Source organism: Osmerus mordax, chromosome 21, assembly GCF_038355195.1.
Source record: "Osmerus mordax isolate fOsmMor3 chromosome 21, fOsmMor3.pri, whole genome shotgun sequence".
Lineage (NCBI taxonomy): Eukaryota > Metazoa > Chordata > Actinopteri > Osmeriformes > Osmeridae > Osmerus > Osmerus mordax.
Window position 1 is genome coordinate 9,764,157 of NC_090070.1, and position 21,644 is coordinate 9,785,800.

General features: G+C 45.8%; 4 protein-coding genes across 4 annotated transcripts; 3 read left to right on the plus strand and 1 right to left on the minus strand.

The window, feature by feature from the left end:
* Window positions 1-405: 405 nt before the first annotated feature.
* sp6 (Sp6 transcription factor) lies at window positions 406-5,941 on the plus strand. Its single transcript, XM_067259571.1, has 2 exons — window positions 406-601; window positions 3,879-5,941. The coding sequence occupies exon 2, from the start codon at window positions 4,043-4,045 to the stop codon at window positions 4,952-4,954; it is 912 nt and encodes a 303-aa protein (XP_067115672.1). The 5' UTR covers window positions 406-601; window positions 3,879-4,042; the 3' UTR covers window positions 4,955-5,941.
* A 1,576-nt stretch (window positions 5,942-7,517) lies between these two features.
* On the plus strand, window positions 7,518-10,595 carry cwc25 (CWC25 spliceosome associated protein homolog). The gene is made up of 9 exons (XM_067259502.1): window positions 7,518-7,717; window positions 8,041-8,213; window positions 8,316-8,552; window positions 8,743-8,812; window positions 8,892-9,040; window positions 9,135-9,201; window positions 9,356-9,561; window positions 9,790-9,957; window positions 10,043-10,595. Exons 1-9 carry the CDS (start codon window positions 7,700-7,702, stop codon window positions 10,155-10,157), a joined length of 1,203 nt encoding a protein of 400 aa, XP_067115603.1. The 5' UTR covers window positions 7,518-7,699; the 3' UTR covers window positions 10,158-10,595.
* Window positions 10,596-10,799: 204 nt separating this feature from the next.
* Window positions 10,800-13,125, plus strand: psmb3 (proteasome 20S subunit beta 3). Its single transcript, XM_067259535.1, has 6 exons — window positions 10,800-10,946; window positions 11,484-11,668; window positions 11,812-11,919; window positions 12,150-12,327; window positions 12,619-12,713; window positions 12,954-13,125. Exons 1-6 carry the CDS (start codon window positions 10,944-10,946, stop codon window positions 13,000-13,002), a joined length of 618 nt encoding a protein of 205 aa, XP_067115636.1. The 5' UTR covers window positions 10,800-10,943; the 3' UTR covers window positions 13,003-13,125.
* A 57-nt stretch (window positions 13,126-13,182) lies between these two features.
* Window positions 13,183-21,060, minus strand: LOC136965396 (phosphatidylinositol 5-phosphate 4-kinase type-2 beta). Its single transcript, XM_067259534.1, has 10 exons — window positions 20,467-21,060; window positions 17,597-17,694; window positions 16,889-16,985; window positions 16,465-16,617; window positions 16,154-16,300; window positions 15,509-15,547; window positions 15,162-15,275; window positions 14,753-15,011; window positions 14,495-14,598; window positions 13,183-14,377 (listed from the first exon to the last, which is right to left on the minus strand). Exons 1-10 carry the CDS (start codon window positions 20,608-20,610, stop codon window positions 14,297-14,299), a joined length of 1,236 nt encoding a protein of 411 aa, XP_067115635.1. The 5' UTR covers window positions 20,611-21,060; the 3' UTR covers window positions 13,183-14,296.
* Window positions 21,061-21,644: the final 584 nt, after the last annotated feature.

Genomic DNA, 21,644 nt, shown 5'->3' on the forward strand with positions numbered 1-21,644 from the left:
ACATGCACAGGACATAATTTGTTCCCACATAGCAAGTGACATTATAGTACAATTACCAAGGACTCTACTTGTGTCACGATTGATTTAAACTCAGTAAAACTATGCATTTGAGCATGGTTCGCTGAGGCAGAAACTTGTATGTGTTTACATGTGAAAGCGTTACACAAGCACATTTAAAAACGTGTAAACTGAGTTCATCTGTCATATTTTACATGTTAGTCACATAGTTACTATTCTCAATTTCCCAGTCACTGCAAATGAGACAGGAAGACTGCGCTACCTCCCGCCGCGCAAGCCGATCTTCAAAGGACAGACACACCAAAAGAAGGTGGAGCTTGGAAAAGACAAGATACATAGGCTATCATAAACTTAGTCTCTAGTGACTGTAGCGTTTGCTTGTGCACGAAAACATTGTCCTGCTTTGTCGGTTTGGAGATGGACGAGGCGTTGTGACGCCTCAGGATACTTTCCTTGTTTCACAGAGTTTTTTGTGGAGAAAATACAACTGACCTCAGCGGCTGTGATCGTTGACTTTCGTGGGAGTAGACTCTTTAAAAGTAACGCATCCTCATCGCATTGCGAGATAACTGCGGCGCAACAGGTAACCATCAACTCATTGTTTCTACTGTATGTATAAAGGTTGAACAATTAAAGTAGCGTCCTATTAACTGAAGCGGGTCTATCATGGTGACATTTGCAATCATTGCAACTACTGGAACTTTGTCAGTAGGAAGTCAATGTGTATGAGGCAAAACTTATTTTAAACAAGTTAGAACTAAAGATAATGATGTAATTATATGAATAAAAAAGTACACAAATGCTGCTGCTATATTGTATAGATTTATATATATATGTTTTAAAATGATAATAGTTTATTATAGGCTATATGGCAAGTGACCTAATAATATAGGCCTACATGTTAAACACAATAATATTAATTTATTGGATCGACAGGTTGAATCAATGCAGTTTCAAAGGTTGGTAATGGTAATAAAAAGTAAGTATAAAAATGAAACATTTCAGAAATGAAAATCAACGCTTGAATCCCAAAACATTTAAGATAAACTGAATTAATAAAAGGGAAGCACAATTTAGGATATCCTCCTTACCTAACCTTAACCCTCCCTATCTTCAATTATTATACAGTTACAATTTGATTAGTATGCTCATTGAAGTGACTCCAAGTCATGTTAATGAAATTTAATTTGGCATACGCAGTTCCAAAAAATATTTTTGGTTTTATAAGTTATCCGATCAGCCATTTGGAGTTTATTGTTTGTATGGGTCTCCACTTAAATGACCCCTATTTAAGTGGGTCCGAAGCGTTTGAGAGACACAAAAGGAAATGAGGCTAACTGACCGGATCATTCTAGTTTCCTAATGATGTAAATGCTACACTGTAGTTAACAGGCCTCAGTGGCCTCCATTCTACCCACTGACTTAACCCAGACGCTATATCCTACGTCAGAAGGTTCTCACCTAGTATACACAGTACGCTATTTATTTTCAGCTTTAGAGTTATATGGTCGTATTGCTATTACATGCCAACCTGATAGGACTGTAACGTGTTCCTTCAACGGTGAACTAAAGTCAAATCCCAAAAGACCATGTCACACATCTGTCAGTCAAACAGCTCTGCGACAACCGATTACAAGGGCCTTACAGATCATCCGTTTGAAGGAAATGAAATTATTCAAATGAATGATTAAGCTTGGACTATGATACACACTCGTAGCTTTCTCACTTCATCTGAAACGTTTGTCTGCTGGAATTCTCCCATGATCCTTTGCCCTCCTGGAGGCTCCTGTCTGCATTAGACTTGTAAACTGGGGCCTGTGCTGGGTCTTGGTCGGGCAGGTTTTACGACCCGGGCCCTGTCGTTGCTCTGTCCCCCCTCCTCCCCCCTTTGCCTCCCCCCTCTACCTCCCCCCTTCCTCCTCCTCCTCCTTGTCCGCCTGCCTGGGGCCCCCTTGCCAGCTGTTTCCCTGAGGATCCTCAGAAGGTTGCAGCACCTTTTGTGAATGAAGGAGTAGCACTCTGCTGTTTGTTTATCTCCTGTCTGAGAGAAAGATAGAGAGACAGAGAGAGAGAGAGAGAGAGAGAGTGAGAAAGAGAGAGAGGGAAGGAGACCCTTCTCTCGCCGTGTGTCTGTCTTTGGCATTCCCCAAAAATTACAGAGCGAGCACCGCACTTGCCGGCTCCAGGGGGAGTGTGAAAAATAAATCATCTTGACCTTTAACACTCCAACCTTTAATTACCAAATTCCAAACTAATCCTTTTTACGATTTCATGACGACTGGAGTAGCATCTCCTCGCAGTGTTTGTGAGAGAGAGCTGAGAATGAGGACAGCTCAAATGATCACTCTTTGGTCTTGTCGGTTTTGACTCAACAAATTGAGATCAATTGAAAAGATGGGAGTATGGGTCAATGTGTGTGCGGGGTGGGGATGGGGCGGGGAAGGGGGGGGGGGTGTCCTTGGATTATCTTGCTTTGAAGGCACCAGACAAGATGGTCTGAACATCTTCCATTGAAGCTTGACCTCTGGTGTCTTTGGGCGACCTTTGCTGTTGGTCTAGTTTGCCCTCTCAGATAGGCGATGGTATCACAACCATAGATCTGAAGGACTTAAGAGACCAGACTCTTTGACTCAGGGACTGCTGTACTGTTTCCTGCAGTAAAGATAATTGCTGGGCAAAAGATCGTACTGGGGCTACAACATTCTTAGAACCACTTCTGTGTTGTGAAACAAGATATGTGTACAAGTTAGGTCTTAACCTCTGGATGCACAAATATGTACTGTAGGTAGAATCAACCGTAAATATTCCATGACAGCCCCTTGTGTGGGGTGTGTGTATTTCCGTTATGATCCATTTGGTAGTGCGTACTGCAGCATATTGAGCAGAGGATGCTATTTTAGAGCGTGCTCCCATAATTATATGGCTAAAGTAATTGTTCTGCTGTTATTGTTGGACTCCAGCTCTCGAGCTACTGACTGCCGTCAGTCTGCAACTATTGATGCTTCCTGCTGCCAGTGCGGAGGGGGCGGGGTTACTTTACTGCTCTCTTTTTGTCACTGGCCTCCAGGGATGTTGTTGTAAATCATGTGTGATTCATAAAAAAAAAACTGGTTCGTCTGTCTGCCAGGCTTCGTCTTCAGCAACCTCCGAGACGTACAAATAGACTTTGGCCTGCAGCCATTACCTCCCTGGATCTCCTTCCTTCACCGCTCCTCCACTGCTGTCAACACCTCTCTCTCTCTCGCCCTCCTCCTTCCTTTCCCCCCCCTTTCCCTCCCACCTCCCTCTAGTATTTAGCTCAGTCCTGCTCTGCACGATGAAGTTGTTTTCTTAGCTCTTGTCTTTGACTGTCCTCCATGGGAAGTACCTGGCAGAGAAATGCATGTGGCAGGTTTCTGTCTGGACACGTCTCTCTCTCTCTTTCCTCTCTCTCTCTCTCTCTCTCTCTCTCTCTCTCTCTCTCTCTCTCTCTCTCTCTCTCTCTCTCTCTCTCTTTCTATTTCTTTCTCTCTCTCTCTCTTTCTCTCCTCTTTCACCGGCTTACTCGCTCTTTCTCTTTCTCCATCTCTGTCTTTTTTCTTTCCCCGACCACGCAGCGTGAGAACTGCGGTGGCCATGGCGACAGGGAGGCGGGACTGTCGGGGGGGGGGGGGTGTTTACATGTGGTTGGAGGATTTGGGTTCAAGTGTTTGCATGTTTCGTGTTTGTTACTCTCCCCCCATCCAGGTTGAAGTGACTGCACACGAAAGACATGGATTCAGCAGTTTCGTTTAGAAATAAAGCCGTTTGAGTAACATTTGCGATGATTTCATGGCAATGTCATAATTTGATTACTAATGTCTCATTTCTTTTGTCAACAGCTCTGTCATCCTGAAAGAGACCCTTCAACATCTCCACCCTGCCATGTTGTAGTCAACTTTGCCCTACCTTGTGAACCAAAAGACCAGCTCATCCCTGAAACCACCGACCCTCCTTCCACCTCAACCTTTCTTTCCATCCTCCCACTGACAGAACAGCTGTTCTCATGGCCCACCCCTATGAGCCATGGTTAAGGACAGCTCCCTCTGGTGGCAGCTCAGAAGAAATGAACGTCCCATCCTGGTGGGACCTCCACACCGGGGCAGGGAGCTGGATGGACTTGCAGGCGGGGCAGGGTGTGGGCCTGCAGGCCGTGGGCCCCGGGAGCTCCATGGGCCTGCAGTCTTCCCTGGGGCCGTACGGCTCCGAGCCCCAACTGTGCACGTTGCCCCAGGCCCAGCTGGCCCCGGCCTCCCACTCGGCTCACCTCTACCCCCAGGACGCCTTCAAGATGGAGCCGCTGGGCCCGGAGATGATGCAGCCCGACCAGTACTCCCTGGAGGAACCGCAGGAGGGCGCCGCCTCGGTCCGGCCCAAGCCTCAACGTCGCTCCGCCTCCCGGGGCTCTGGTCAGGCGGTGTGCCGGTGCCCCAACTGCGTCCACGCCGAGCAGCTGGGCCAGAGCACGGACGACGGGCGGAGGAAGCACATGCACAACTGTCACATTCCGGGATGCGGCAAAGCCTACGCCAAGACCTCTCACCTGAAGGCCCACTTGCGCTGGCACAGCGGAGACCGGCCCTTCGTCTGCAACTGGCTCTTCTGCGGCAAGCGCTTCACCCGCTCCGACGAGCTGCAGCGCCACCTGCAGACGCACACGGGCGCCAAGAAGTTCAGCTGCGCCCTGTGTCCGCGGGTCTTCATGCGCAACGACCACCTGGCCAAGCACATGCGCACGCACGAGGCCGTGACCGGGCCGGGGGAGGAGAGGGCGAATGGCGAGGGAAGGATGGAGAAGGGGGGCTTCGATACACCTCCACCTCAAACCCCGTCTCACGGCGGCGCCCCCGAAGGTTCGGAGGCGCCACTCAAAGTCAAATGTGAGACTGACCCCACACTGGCTGGGCAATCCAGCTAACTGTGTCACTTCCTCTATGGAACGCATCCGAATGCAGTAGGCTACTGTTAGCCCTTTATCAGAGACAAAGGTATAGTGATGTTCTAGCAAAAAGAAATTACCTAGACAATAGTTTTTTGGGGGTTTCCTAGATGCATTAGGTTTCATGCAATAAATCCACCTGTCTTCTGAATAAAGAGTGTCACTTATTGTTAGTGAGAGAGTGGGTAGTGACATCATTCAGCCGACGCAACAGCCCAAAGCAATAACACATCACCACATCAACACAGCACCAACAGAAGACAATCTGTCAAGTGACTTGTTTGAAGGTCATCCATCCATCCGAACCAGACCGGAACCAAACATTGCTGCTAGGTGTTTTATGGCTGCTACCATTATTCCATCCAAAAAGACTTGGGGAAGGAGTTAGACTGAATGTGGTTTTCCAATGTGTTTACAATAAAACCACTTCTAGCTACTTTAAGGCACGAAAGGCCCCAAGAGGGCCCAAATACCTTTTTGTCCATTTTGCAAATCAACTTTGGGAAGAGCAAAGGAAGAGCCTCACCACAGTCGGGAGTGTTGTCTGTGTGTACGTTCTCATCTTTGGTCATTCCTTTCAACCTTTAATGTTGCAGCCTACTACTGTATGTGAAACACTGGAAGCTTAGACACTGTAAGTGTGTACACATACCATGGTGTTATGTACTTTGTGTTGCTGAATAAAGACGCACAGCAAGCACCACAAGAATTTTAGATATGGATGTGCTGTGTTGGGGACTCAAACAATGATTGAGGTTCCCCAGTGACGGCAGGAGATCAAATAGTAAGGCACTTGATAAGCAGTGAGAGCCATTTCCAAAAGATAACTGGTTCACCGCACAGTGGAACCTATGTGTCACTGTTTGGAAGTACAATGTAATTGTCCATTTATCTCCCATTGTGACTGAAGCACTAGCCTCTCAATGTCGTGCAGCCACCACTTATATCTGCAGCAGGCAGTGGCTGTTACAGTGACAGTGACCTCCTTGAGGGTTTAGGTTGGTTGAGGGGCAGTTCTATGGGCTTATGTGAAGCCCTCTGTGACATGCTTGCGTGTAAAAGGGCTATACAAATAAATTTGATTTGATTTGATTTGTTACAGAAAATTCTGACTAATGTTGACGCCTTGTCCTCTGTAGAAGGAGTATCATTTGTTTCTTTCACGAGCTGCACAAGAACATTTAATAATTTAATAAAAAGGCCGGGTTATTTGGGCTGTAGGTTGTTGGGTTAGCTTGATACATTTAGAAATATAAAGAAACTTACAAGCTCAACATTAACATCCACCAGGAAACAGACTACGATTTGTTTTCAAAAAAAAGAAGAAAGAAAAGAAGAATATTCTTTCATAGAAGAAACACTTCAGTTAATTGTGTCACTCAAATGTTCATAATTGTTCAAAGCTAGTTTTATGAACTGTTAGTGAGCATTTTGATGGTCATAGACCCTTTTAGGCTACTATTGTAATTTCTAGGTGTTTGTGTACTACAAAAACACATCTTCGTTAAGCGTTTAATGTGCAAAGTTGCCTTTTTGTAGTAAATTAAAGGAAAGAGAGACAATTCATTATATTACTAATATTTTACTTTTACCTATTACTATAGATAATGTTCTTTCAATATTGGTCAATAGGACTATTTTGAAGACAGTTAAAAGATTTTGAGATACTTCATTGATGTAGGTAAATGTGGTAGCAGAGATAATTGTCTGTAATAAGATTAAGTTTTTGCCGGAATAATTTAATTTCTGTTGGATGGTTCATTTCTTGTAATGTTTCTGCTGAAATGAAAAATAAACAGACCATACAACTAATGTGTCTCTTACGTTCACTCTGTATTACCAGATTTGGATGTGTTGTATGTACTGCAATCTCAGCTTTTTGTGTGGAAGAGGAGCATTTACATCGTGAAGGTATTTTTTGAATCATCAGGTCACACTGATCACAACTTCCTCAGTATCTCTGTAACAAGGTAAGCCATTTTGGGGGAAGGAAATGGATGATGACAAAGATAATTCAAGGAGATTAGTTAAGGAATATCGGAGAACCAAACAAATATAATCAAATATACATTTCCAACCTGAGGTATACTGTCTCAGTGAGGACACAAGTAATATTATAACATTATCTAGAGCACTTATTCTCAGAAAACAGATGTCTCTTCTTCAAAGCCAGAGGACACCAACTGCAATTGCAGGTCCTAAGCACACAAACATCCACACACCACAGTATGGTAGCCTTCACTAAAGGACTCCTAATTCTACTTTTACTTTAAGCTCCCAGAATTTGGAAGATGGAAGCACACCAGAGACGCACACCATTCAGAAGAATGCGTTCTGCAATCTCCGAAGGCCAGTGCATGCCTTGTAAGAAGTCCAATACCTAATGGTTCAATCAATAACATTGCACACATTTTATTGTAGTCCTTTTTGTCCAGTTTGCTCTTGCTAAATAATCAGCACGGTAGTGACTGCATGTGGAACACAAACGAAATAGTAGAGTTGGGGTCGAACAACAATCTGAGTAGAACGCCTCGACCGGAAAACGAGTCAACAAACACCGGAAAGACAAGACGATGGACACAAGTCGCATTTGCTAAAAACATTGTTGGGTTATATGTTTGATAATTCGCTTGAAACGTTGTTAACGGTTATTTAGACGTTGAAAAATAGTCACTTATTCTTATTTGATTTCTTTGTCTGAAGAAGAAGACAACCGTTGTAAAGATGGGAGGAGGTGACCTCGTAAGTATTATCTAATATGCTCGCTTGCTAGCCGAAATGACAAACATCGACACTCCGTTTGTTTTTATGAGAATACAGAAGCCAGCTCGTTAAACCTGTACATAACTCAGTTGTACATGCAGTTTATATTGTATACACCAATAAGCTAGTTCATAAATGATTGTCTCCACCCAATGTTTATAATGTGTATACTATTTGGACAGGACCGTTCGTCGAACGGCGTTCGATAATAGCCTATATATATATTATCGAAATCTATACCTACATTTTTACTGCTATGCTGATAATGTACATCGCATAATTATTTTTCTTATCTCTGGTAGAATTTGAAAAAGAGCTGGCATCCCCAGACTATGAAAAATATAGAACGGGTTTGGAAAGCCGAACAAAAACACGAAGCAGAGAGAAAGAAGATCGAGGAGCTGCAGAAGGAACTGAAGGAAGAGCGAGCTCGAGAAGAAATAACGAAATTCGCTCAGGAGACCGGAGCTCTCAAGTATGTCTCACTTGACTTGGTGGAACAATTACACCAGATACCGACTCAATACTGTGCACTTGTTGTTCTAACAATAAACAATGGACTGTGTTTTCCCCCCAGGAAGAAAGATGACCGGCTGGACTGGATGTACCAAGGCCCGGGTGGGCAGGTCTCTCGTGACGAGTACCTGATGGGCCGCCCCATCGACAAGCAGATTACTGAGCAGTATGAGGAGCAAGAGCATGGCCCGTCTGCCCAGACCGGCCTCCTGCCCGGCTCCATATTCAACCCCTCAACCACTGCCTCCAACCTGGACCTGGCTGCCAAGATCAGAGAGGACCCCCTGTTCGAAATCAGGTAAATCATCGACTGTGTGCTGTTCCATATTTAGTGTTGCTGTGCGGTTATTGGGTGTGATCACGCCTTCGGCGAGCACAACCATTGTTCTCTCACATATATACTTATACTATACTATAAATACTAATGTCACCTTTATCATTTACTGTCAGTCTTTTTTTTTTAATGCAAAACACTTTCTATGTTAAAGGAAACGAGAGGAGGAGAAAAAGAGGGAGGTCTTGACCAACCCTGTGAAAATGAAGAAAATCAAAGAAATGGTAAGAAAGAAATTGTCTTATTTGGTCACATCTGGCTCCGTGGTAAATTGTCAGTCTAAATGGGGATTCCCTCTCGCAGCTGAGACAGAACCTGGAAAAGAAAGACAAGAAGAAGAAGAGGAAGAAGGACAAGAAGGAGAAGAGGGAGAAGAAGGAGAAGAAAGAGAGACGGAAGGAGAAGAAGCACAGGAGGAGCTCAAGCTCTGACGAAGAGGACAAAGAACACAAGTACGTTTTTGTTTTCTTTTTCCTAATGACCTACAGTAGTATTGTCATGTTCCTTTATTTGGCGTCTGATCATGTGATTTGCATTCTCTCTTAGGTCTTCAAAAGAGGAGTCTTCAGGAACCAAATCACGCTCCCACCACATCCCTGGCTATGGGCTCCTGGTGAGAGTCTCTCAGAATCGAAAATATTGTTGTCAAAATACTAACAATATCTTCATGTACACTGTAACTGCAGCACAATCTTAGCAACTCAACAGCCTACCAGCCCTTACCCTCAGTATCAGTCTCCTCACTATGACCTCATCCCTCCCACTAGCATCCAGCCGGTAGGCATCACCAGGCCTCTGGTCCTCCCAACCACTCCAGGCACCGTTCCCAGGAGAGGAGTCACTCTCGGTCGCCCCAAAGGACAGACAGGGACAACGGTCACTCCTCCCACAGAGAGGACAAGAAGTTTCAGCGCAAAGCCCCAAGCCCACAGAGGAATCCCCACCACAGACATCAGAGTAACCACGGCTCTAAGTAAGGACGCCGACACAGCACCACCTGTGACTAAAGATTGATATCACCCGGGACTTTCCCTGTGTCAGTCAATTTATCCCTCAAATCCATTCAAATATTCAAAATAATTGATGTGGCGGATGTTCAGACCAATGCAACCAAAGGCATGGGAGAGAGTGGATGGCAACTGGTGGAAGAAACCAATCTGAGGATCTTTTATCTTGTTCGTTTGGTTGTTTTCCCCCCAAGGCGCCTCTCTGCAGAAGAACTTGAAAAGAAGAGGCAGCAGATGATCGAGTTTGCCAAGCAGAGAGAGGAGGAAAGGGAGAACAACGTCCGCAGTTACAAACAGCAAGACGAACAGGAGAAGGAGAGGGAGCAGTTTGGAAAACATGGCCGCTCCGCCGGCTTCATCCAGTAAGTGACGCTCTCTCTTACTCGCTCACACGGTTCGTAGCGCACTCATCCAGGTCATCTAAATGCTGCTCTTTTCGTTCTGCAGCAACATGAAGCTGGAGAGTGCTGCCACCTCGTCCGTGGAAGACAGAGTGAAGAGGAACATCCACTCCATACAGAGGACCACGGCTTCCCTGGAGAAGAACTTCATGAGGAGATGAGGACCAGAACAGGAAAGAAAACGGAATGGGATAGAATTTCCGAGAGCGTGGATACAGATTTTTCAAAAAATCGACCACACTGCAATGTAGATACCGGTTGTGTGGTTTTAATGTGAATACAAGGAGAGTCTGCAGAAAAACCTCATATTCACTCTCAGGCCTTCGATAAAGTATGTCAGTCAGAAACTGTGTCACTGTCATGACCAATACAATGCAAAGAATCTGTAATGACCAAATCACAAAGTCACTGACCACCAGCAAGTTACACTGTTATTTCCGGCAACTTACATTATCTGATATTGTTAAGTATGTTTTCCCACCAATGTTCGTCTTTTTTTGTCACAAACCCTTTTTTGTAAATGGTTTTTAAAGGCGTTTCAGTGTATAATGCTGTAAAAAGAAATATATATACCTGAATAAAACAAGTTCTGAAATTAATATTTTTCTTTGGGGATTTCGTCCAAACCTAAGTTGTATCAGTTACTTTGACCAGCATTGAGAAATTGGAAGTAAATGGTTTTGTTTCACTTCAGCACGGTGCAACCAACCACGTTGCTCTTTTACGCCCATCGTTTACGAAAGCCAGTCATATTCCGGGGTGCTGCCAGGAACCTTTTTACCTAACCAATCACTGTTTAGCAAGGAGCCGCGTCTGAGACAGCAAGGTTGACTGATTTCTGTAGCCTCAAATCGTGTAGTCACTGTGGGATTGCTATCGGCAGTAATTCAAAACAACGATAAACGAGTTAATTCAAAGGATTGGGAGGACACATTAACGTTTTCAGAATGGTAAGATCATATTGGCAACATCCAAATTATTCATTGTAGAAATAATGCGTAAATTACTCATTCGAATGCAAAAGTTACTTTTAAACTGTCAGGCTAAGCAGTTAGCCAGCTCGTTACTGTAGCTAGCTAGCTACTAGCTAACTACTGACTGTAGTCATCTTTTTGGACACAAAAGTGAGCCAAACCACCTCCAGTCCAGGGGTTAGCTTAGTAATACATTGCCTCTTGAAATTATTTCTAGCTAGAAACCTTGATCTCATTCCGTTCTAGTACATCCCCCACAAGCGCCCTCACTGATTCAAGTTGTTAACATTAGCTAGCTAGCTAATGCTAGCCAGATAGCGTATATTAATTAAATTATGTGGTGGAAGTTTGTAAAAGGGAATCGAATTCATTGGTGCACCTGTTCAGTTAAACATGTGTACTCTAAGTCTTGTATGGCGTGTACCTCCTATAATTATGTTTCAGTGAGTGATAATATTAAGGTAAAAGTACTTAGTCACGATTGCTAACCTCATTTTTCTTCCGACTATGCAGTCTATTATGTCTTATAACGGAGGCGCCGTCATGGCGATGCGAGGGAAGCAGTGCGTGGCGGTGGCAGCGGACAGGAGATTTGGTGTGCAAGCTCAGATGGTCACCACAGACTTTCAGAAGATCTTCCCTATGGGAGACAGACTCTACATCGGCCTGGCAGGTCTGGCCACTGATGTACAGACAGTGTGAGTTCCCTCAGTCTGGGGTCACTCTCCTCCCCACACAAGGCCCCTAAAATCAACCTTTCACGTATGGTGTGATTAACAAGTCCATTCAAATGGTCACCAAAGCCTATGAAGAACTTGCCCTCCATGTTTCCCCTCCTTAGATCCCAAAGGCTGAAGTTCAGACTGAACCTGTATGAGCTGAAGGAGGGTCGTCAGATCAAGCCGAAGACCTTCATGTCCATGGTCTCCAACCTGCTTTACGAGAAGAGGTGAGTCCACAAAGATCACGTCACACACACAGGCCCAGTTTCCCAGATGGATATTAAGCCTAGTCCTAAAGTAAGAGAGAAATCAAATGAAGATCTCCACTGAAAACGTTTTTAGTCTAGAACTAGACTAGTCTAGAACTAGCCAGCATGTCACATTCCACATAAAACAGTCAACTGGTCAGTTTTACAGAGATGGTCCAATCAAAGGCCTGGTTTCCCCCTGCCCCCAGGTTTGGACCATACTACATCGAGCCTGTGATTGCGGGTCTGGACCCCAAGACCTTTGAGCCATTCATCTGCTCCCTTGACCTGATTGGCTGCCCCATGGTGACGGAGGACTTTGTTGTGAGCGGCACATGCTCAGAGCAGATGTACGGCATGTGTGAGTCTCTATGGGAACCAGATATGGTAAGATGTGAATGTGTTTATTGCATGGCCTGATTCTTACTCTGCAAGACACACACATACATGCACTCGGCACCTAGAGTTCCACTACATGCTTTTGGTAATCCCAAAGAGGGCTAATTTAGCATGAAAGTATGAGTGGAAGTGTGGCAGGTGTTTTGAGAATGACACCTTAACCCAGAAGAACTGTGACCGTGATGGTCATCAGTCATGGTATGACCGGCATCAGATGAACATTAAGGATTGGGAAAGACAAGGGGGGGAATGTCATCGTTGATGAATGTGTCTCTGCAGGAGCCTGATGACCTGTTTGAGACCATCTCCCAGGCCATGCTGAATGCCGTGGACAGAGACGCAGTGTCGGGCATGGGAGTCGTCGTTCATGTCATGTGAGTCCTCTCTCTCTCTCTGTGTCTCTCTCTCTCTGTGTCTCTCTCTCTCTCTCCCCATCCTGCTGTGTGGGGTCCTCGTCATGCCTTAATGAAGTGTCCATCACCAAGCTGCCGTGTAACAGATATGAGACGTTGTCATATCTGGAAGATGTTACTTTTCACTCTTCACCAGTATGGATGTGTGAAGGGTGAGTCATCATGTTCTGGGTACTAATGCTGTATCTCTGTGTTTGGCAGTGAGAAAGACAAGATCACAACACGCACCCTGAAAGCCAGAATGGACTAGAACTCTCTCTGCTGCTTCATCCACTGTTCTCTACCAACACTTTTTTTTGTATAAATAACTGAAACTTGTACTGTTCCTTTTCTTATTGAGACATTATTCAATAAATGAGTACGTGTTACAATACCCGGAATGCGTTTGGTGTGTATTTCCAGTCGAGTCAAAGACATGCCAATCCCAAAACACAAGATAAAACTCCCTTTAATATGCAATGAATCATTTTCAAGTAACTTTTCTGTTCTAATGTCTGTTGGTAACAAAACAATACTGTATACAAACACAAATGCTACATTAATGTAAACAAGATATAAAAATGATTCTTATGGTAATAAAACAAGTATTTGCTTTAGAATTCCCCTTTTTTGTGATTTTTTTTTTCTTCTTTTAACTGACCAAGTTCATGGTTAAAACTTTTAAAAGATTTCAAAACAATATGGCAACGTAACATTCAAACACTTATGTTTTAGTCAAAATGCTCAGATGCTAAGTTCAGTGGTTTGACGTTTTGACTAACTGGTGGAGCCATGTACATTTTTAGCCATGCATTTTTGATATTGCATTCATTTACCTAATGAACCCTTATATATTAATTTACCTCCTACGGACGTCCAAATACATTTCAGTTTGTTGTAGTCCTCCTGGTTGTCCAGGAGGTGGCGTCTGAAAGCCTGCTGGCTACAGTTTTAGAGATTCATGCAATCTGACCATTCATCTGCGTCTGTGCGGAAAAAAGGAGGGAGAGCGTGTGTGTGTGTGTTTGTCTTGTCTGTGTGTTTGTGTGTCTGAAAAAATAATAAACAACAACAACATCAACAACAACATGAACAGAAACCAAACAGACGGTACTAACAGACTCTTACTGCTGAAGCTGACACACTCGTTCAAGGCATTAGTGAGACAGTTCCCGTGCTGGCGTGAGAAGGAATACAAGGTGGCAGGGGAGGGGGGAGGGGGGGGGGGGGTCGCTCTCCTCTTCTCAGATACCATTCCAAACTCGTTTGTGTTTTACAAGCTTCCTGTGTAGAACATTCAGACTGAGGAAGCAAAGGGGGTGGGGGTAGTAGGGGGGGGTGGGCACATTGCTTTTTTTTTTTTCTCCAGAAAGAGTCCAACACTCCCTCTCTGAGGGACAATTGTAACAGCCTCATCTCTGTGCATCCTTACTTTCAGTCTATCCTTCCCCAAGCTGACAGGGTACCAGCGGGGACAGGGGGTGGGGCTAAGCCAGGGCTGTAGGTTGGACAGGGCCGATGGGTCTATGACAGGGTGTGGTTGGCTGAGGGGAGGAGGGATGATTCTATGATAGGATGTTGGACATGAACTCAAAGAATCTTTTGGAGTACTGCTCTGGGTTTACGGTGGAGATCTCAGCCCCAGCCTGCAGAAAGAAGGAAGAGAGAGAAAAAAGTATTCAAGATGCTTTCAATACATCCAGTATATTTTGGGCAGTATTGCCGTTGCTAGATCCAGCCATCTCCGTGGCCTCGGCACTCACCCCGTGTTTCACAGTTTTGGCAGCGTGCGCAGCTTTCTTCTTAGCGTCGTAGTGCGTTAGGATGTCGATGATGGCCATGAAGTACACCTCCTTCTTCACGACGCCTACAACAAGAGGGGACACACGTGAGTACGCCAGCCGCCTCCCACGCCCCCGTGACGGGCGGGGGGGTCGTTGCTTTGCACTCGGCGACGCCCCCCCCCGCCCCCCTCGACATCCCCGTCTTCAGTCGACGCCGATGCAGGGATCGTCTCTTACCGTCATGGCTCTTGATGGCGTACACGTCCACCGAGGGGTCGAACTCGCCGGGGCCGAAGAACCCGCCGAAGTTCAGCGGGTTCCCGGGGCTGTCGGGAGGGGTTCCGAAGGAGCCGGTGAGGGCCCCCCCCATGCCGTCGTTCTCGTACTCCTCCTCCTCCCCGCCGGCCTCCACCTCCATCTCCTCCTGCTCCGCCCGCTCCACGTCATGGATCCCCACCAACAGGCTGTAGTCCATGATCTTCAGGGTGGCCAGGAACTAGTGGACAACCCAGGCGAGAGATCAGACGGCTTAGCGCCCTAGCAGGTGTGTAAGCGCGGGCTAAGAGGGGGTTAACGGGTTGGGACGGTGTCGACAGGCGGTCGACGCACGCAGCGGGTGTGTGAAAACGCTGGCGACAGGCCCTACCTCGACGTCGCGCTTTAACTTCTCCAGGAAGTACTTCTTGTTGTCGTCGCCTATCGGCAGCCTCTGGCCCTCGTTCAGGAAGTCGTTGTCTTTGAAGGTCGGGAGTTCCTTCGCCTAAAAAGGGGGATCGAAAATTCAAGTTAATTAGCTTCCTAAACCAAAGTGTGCCTATCCCCTGTTCTTTCAGAAATCTGCATTCTATCCTTGGGATTACCGATTTGAAATACTAATATATACACTTAAAAAACAATGGCAATGATTAACAAGGGGATCCTTCTAAGAACATTGTGGATTTGTTGTGCTGCTGTTGTCATACCAACACAGCCCTTTCATCAACATGGACGCACCTTCTCTTTGTCGCTGGCTTCTCTTGAGACAGTGGATCCCTGGAGAGGGACAGAAACACAAATACAAAAGATTGTAAGAGAAAGCATTGAAAACGCCAGGCTTTGGCCGAATCTTTTCTCTCTCTGTCTGTCTCTCTCTCTCTCCCTCGCTCACTCACTCCTCTTTCTCTTGACAGCGTGGTTATAAAATTGTCATGGATTTAGAAAGCTGAGTTATTTTCCCCCTGGAAGGGAGAGAGAGACAAGAGAGAGAAAGAGAGAGAGGCAGGCAGGCAGACATTTGTTATGATGGAAAAAAGGGGAATGTGGAGCCAAGAGCCATGATGCTGCAGCACCGTGTTCAGTGTTGTTGCCAGGGCATTAGGGAGGTGGCCTAAGCCTTGGTACAGGAGCACAGCTCTTACCTCCGAGTCTTAAGAGTCTCAACTCAAAAAACTCCCCCCGAAAGCTAATCACAAGATCGTACTCCTTCTTTCATTTCAGGCTTCGCAACTCCTCTTTCGTTTGTACGGTTCATGTTTGATTCCTACTAGAGGCAGCCTTTTCATCTGGGTAGATCAGTACAACTGTGAGCTGCTGTGAGTCGGTTGCTGCCAGCCCAGAGTCGGGGGTGTGCGGACGCGCGAGGCGCTCCGTGGGGCCTACCTTCAGGTCGTACTTGCGGTGCACGGTCAGCCGGTGGCTAAACACGTTCCGGGTCACCACCATGTAGGTCTCCACGCCGTCCACGGTCAACCGGTACATGCCCAGGAATTGGGGGAGAAGGGTGCTGCCATGACACTCCACTATGAACTGGGGACAGACGGTGCACGGAGGAGGGGGCAAGAGTACGGTTAGGTCGCTAGGTTATGTAGGAATCGGACTTGCTGCATTGCAATCGAAGGGATCTCGGTTGCCGTGTGACGCTCGGCAACCGCGAAGGAGACGCCCCCCCCCCCCCCCCCCCCACCCCCTACCTGGTGGTACTTCTTGAGGATGTTGTGCATCTCGGCGATGTCCTCGCTCGACACCGTCTTGATGACGAAGCGGTGATCGTAGCTGGACAGGAAGCGGTTGCCGAAGCGACCCTGGGAGTCGCTGTTCAGCGGTGCGCTCCTCGTCAGAGAGTTCTGTAAACACAGAGGCCGGCAGTGAAACCGAGGCGGCGGCTCGACCTCGCCAGGCTTTTGTTACGGACGAGAAGCCTTTTAAAAAGAAATCTAATGTAATTCCTTTCGAGCGGAAAATAATGAATTCATTATACGCCTATTCATCTGGCCCCTTGATAATGAATTTCAAGTAATTCTGGCTTCATTGTCCTCTTCTCAAGTATCCCCCCCGGTACTAGCGTTATAGATCTCTCCTCTACCCTTCCTCCTTCACCCTCCTAGCAAGCCTTACCTGGTAGTCCTGGTCATCGATGCAGAACCTCTCTCGCAGGTTCCGGAACACCATTGGGCAGTACTCTTTGAACTTAAAGCGACTGGGCAGGTTTTCTCTAGGGAGGGATGAAAAGTGTAGCAGAGAGACACAGAGAGAGAGAGAGAGAGAGAGAGAGAGAGAGAGACAGAGAGAGAGACAGAGAGAGAGACAGAGAGAGAGACAGAGAGAGAGAGAGAGCGAGCGTTAGCCTCGGTAACAAATACAGGGTCTGTCTCTGTGGTGGATCTACTGAGAGTAACCCAGGAGATGTAAATAGAGGCAGTTCACTCCAGTACAGGCGCATGGTCCTGATGGTGATTTGCATTGCAAAGCTGCTCAGTTAAGTGTCAACAACCTCCACAGAGACCAAAGCCACAACAGCAGAAGACATCCCACGTAAACAAGATAGGACACATCTTCCTTTAAACGACTTCGCTTATTACTAATTACATACTGCATCACACTGGGTTCAAAGACACAAAGGAGGTCATTTGGTTGACAAAGCCGTAACTATTTATAAGCAGAACAATAATGTCTGACATCTTCTATTCCGAATTCATTTATTTATGCACTGCTCCATCGCCTGTTGTCTTGAGTTAAAAGGTGGTGGTGGTGGTGGTGGGGGTTGTTTTAACGTGGGTGTAATCACTAGATAAGAGACAGTGGGAACACCTCGAGGGCACCTACTTGTTAAATAGGTGGTTGTCCACTTTGATCTTACTATAGGCTTTAAAATCATCCGGCATCAGCATGACTGGTACAGGAACGTTGCTTAACTCGTTGATCTGAAACAGAGGGGAGAGGAGGAGGAACAGCACAGAGATCAGAATAGAACGAGCCGAGGGTGGTGGAGGAGGAGGAGGTGGTGGCGGTGAAGTCGCTAATCCACCCGGCTGTGACCAAGCCCCGCGTTGCAAAGTAGATCACGGTGAGTGTTTACCAAGCGGGGGCAATCATTAACTCCCAACCAAAGCAGAGTGACAGTGATTCCTCCCAGGTCTGTGCTCATCATCCCGGCCCCTCTTATCTGCTGGAGCACATCACTGATGGTCGACCACCAGACAGACTCCCAGAGCGATGTCTATTCATAGATTTATGACAAGAAAACGGCCAGACAAGGCAGTAGAAAGAAAGGAGGGAGGAAGGGGGGGAAAGTGAATGAATGTTTCAAAAGCAAACAGAAGATAAGGATGCCAACGAGACGGGGTCTGGGGTGAAAAATGGAGGGAAAGTAGGGGAAGATAACCTGGAGAGTAGGTGGGAGTTGGAAAGGCTGCCTGTGTGTGCGCGACGTTCGACGGGGTGGGTCATATGACGCTGGATAAACACTGATGTTACACCGGGCTCTCTGAAAGACCGCTTGAAGGGACAAGAGACCCAATCAGCTGTCAGACTCAATCTGTTGCAGCTCTCGTCCGACACGCCTGAAAGGTATTCTGTTGCAGACCTGGCGTACCCTCCAACAGCGGTATCAGTGTGTGTTATTACAGGCGTAAACCCCAACAACGAAGAGATAACCCTTCAGGGTCCAGACAGCACGATGGATTCTATCACTGGTGTGAGGGAGTAGCGCGCAAATGATTCTCTGCACTCAAACCTGGTGACATCATGATCAATGGGACTGGTTCAGAAGGATTGGGTTGTTTTTGCGTCAATATATCCTTAGTGCAGCCTGTTTGACGGGAAAATGACACAGGTCGGCACCGGTGACCAACCAAACCTAAAAACCGCAGACTAAAAACTCTCAGAGGGGAAATAATCGGAGACATCTTGAGGGGAGCAATTCTGTGAAGGTTCCTGTCCTCCAGAAATATAATGCAGAAAAGTGCACACCATAATATAGGCTGAAGACAATTTTCCAGTCAGATAATTTAGCTATGAATACAATCTAATAAGAAACGGCATTAGTGCTGGAACCTGGTGTATTTGTCACCCAGCTAATATGAAGCAGCCTCCTGCACTGAACTCCAGCTTCAAGAATCAGGTGGTATTAAAAATACTTTTCATCTAGTTATGACTGACCGAGGAGACCAGAGCTTTGAAGGGAGAAAGGCCGTTTGAAGTCTTTCTGAATCGGCCTCCTACCGCCCACACCTAAATATAATATCTGTCAAACACGCAAGCACACATTCACCTTGCTCATGGGTGATCATTACAAATTCATGAATGCACCACTGAGCATGCTAATTGAAATGTCAATATGTACGGTTTTATAGATTTAAAGAATGTCATGTTTTATTTCCACGGTCTGGAAATTCCGGGCAAAATAAAAATATTTCCCGGACTGTCATTTCTAGCTCTCAATTTACACTCTCGTATCAGATGCACGAGATGTTTGATATCAAGTTTAGAAATTAGAAATAAGGAGTAAATGTGCTGTCTCACATTCAGGTAATAAAGCAGGTATAATTAACTGGATCATTGCCATATGGGTGTTTTGTGAGACGGTTTGAGAAATCCCATAATAATAAAAACAACTGTAAAACGATAGACCATGAACGAATTACTGCATAAATCACATGAAAACGATGTGTGTGTGTGTGCGCAAATCGCGCACATCAACCAGCGGATCAACAATGCCTCTGCTCATTCAAATCCTGCGGAAATCCTGAACTGTAAAACTCAGGGATTATATTCCCATCTGGAAGATTGATCCAGATGTGTCAATCAGGGGGATGAGGGAGTAGGTGGGTCAAGATAGCTGGTTTCACAAGGCAAAGGTACCGTTGATTAAATCCAGCATCATTATCATCCCACGGGTTTACATTCTCACAAAGCCGTTCTTCGTTCTGACATGATATTGGGATACCGCGAGGTCCGCCAAAATATGAACGCGCCGCTCTATTAATAGGATATTGCTAAATAGTGTCGTGTTACATTACCCCAAATACTGTATGCATGAGGCTACATATGCGAGATTGTGGTGCGCCATGTAGTCGTTGGACTGCTACACAGTAACGCCGTTTAAACAATAGACAGCAGGCTGCAGTTGTGGTTCACTGTAACTTGCTCTCACAGTCACACCCCTCCCTGCTGCCTCTTAGCCTGCGCTACAAAACGAATGCTGCTTGCATTGAGCTAGTCGTCCGCTCAGCTCACGACTTGCTGCTGAACGGAGTAAATCTCGTATTATTCTCACTACAACTCGTTGGCTGTGTTGCATCCTGTGTACCCAATGGTACATGAATAGTACGTTTAAGAATTTTGATTTTAGGTGTCAACAGCATCCAAACTGACTGTGTCTCCATCCAAAACGCACGCGTCTCGCACATCAATGCGAACAATTTCCTGAATTTACATTCGTGACAGACAGAAAGGTGTGCAGGTTTAGCTGAGGAGTTAAAAGATTTCTGCCAAGAATTAGACGACTAAGCACTTGGCTCTCATCCATGCATTAGACAGACATTGGATGGGGCTGCAAAGTTGACTTGATAGATGAGGCAGCTGGGTAGTTAGCCAGCTAGCAAAATGACCAGACTAATATAACAGTAAAATCAAAACAGCAGGGACAAACCAAACAACTTGCTAACTTGGGAACATGAACAAAACATATTTACCGTATGGTTGACACCCCACATTAAAACGCTGAGAATAGGCTCACTTGCACGGAACAACTTCACTTTCTGTCCTATAAAATGTTTCTTTTTCGTCTTCGTTTTGCTCGCGCTCACCGGCGCGACGCTGGTACAGTTGGATGACATGTCTCTTGCTTAGACTGTTTAGGCAACGCAAGACAGCACTGCAATGAAGCAAGCTTGCAATTAACCCTTCAGGCAACTAGATTTGAAGTTAAGAGCGTAATATTTATAAGTGCATTATCATGTTCGTTGTCCGATTCGCAGTGTCTTTGAATCAAATGAGATTCCGTTGTAAATCAACGGGATTGCATTTTGCGCCGTCACCACCCTTCCTCCCAAGCAGGCCACGGTTCAGTCCGGAGCGGTGCACAGACCAGCTGGCATAGAGAGCTAGCCGGCCATCTAGCTACAGGCAAGGTTGCCTTTAGATGAACTGTAGTCTTCGCTGTGTTGTAACAGAGCTCTTGTATGGGCGACTTCCCTCCTTTCTGGTGTCGTGTGAAGCCCAAAACGTTTTGAGGTGATTTTATTTTGAGGTTAGTAATCCCATTATGATGCGCCTGAGATTGTTGTCACCAGTTTGGAGCTTTGGGGTCTCCTCAAGATGGCGTCTAGACTGCATTTCGCAGTGAAGTGCACCTCCATGAGTTACAAATCTGAACTGCAGATGCAATTGATCTCTGTAGTTTTTGTGTGTGAATACATGAAAGGCCGACGAAAATCTTTATGGTGAATCCGACACTAGTGGCTAGAAGAGGCTTATAAATAACGGATTCTTGTGAATTATATTTGAAGCTTACCAAAACACATGAGTGAAAAAAGACCCACAATTAGTGAGAGAACTAGAGTGAAGCAAGACACATTTCAACGTGTGTTCGTGATTGTATGATGCAATTTTAACATCAACAGGGAAACTCACTACAAAACTCAAAACTCGAACTGAATCAGACTTGGTCTAAATCTAGGGGGCGTGTTTGTGTGGTATTTTTGCATGCGGGCTTTGGAAATTGTATTTGTCTAATATAAAATAAAAACTTTGTGTTGATTAATTATGTAGTGTGCACCCGTGTAGAAATATATACAACGCGTACGGAACTTTAGTAAAGTTTAAAATATTCTAAATCCTGTCTGGTCACTGAAAAAGGCAACAAAATAAT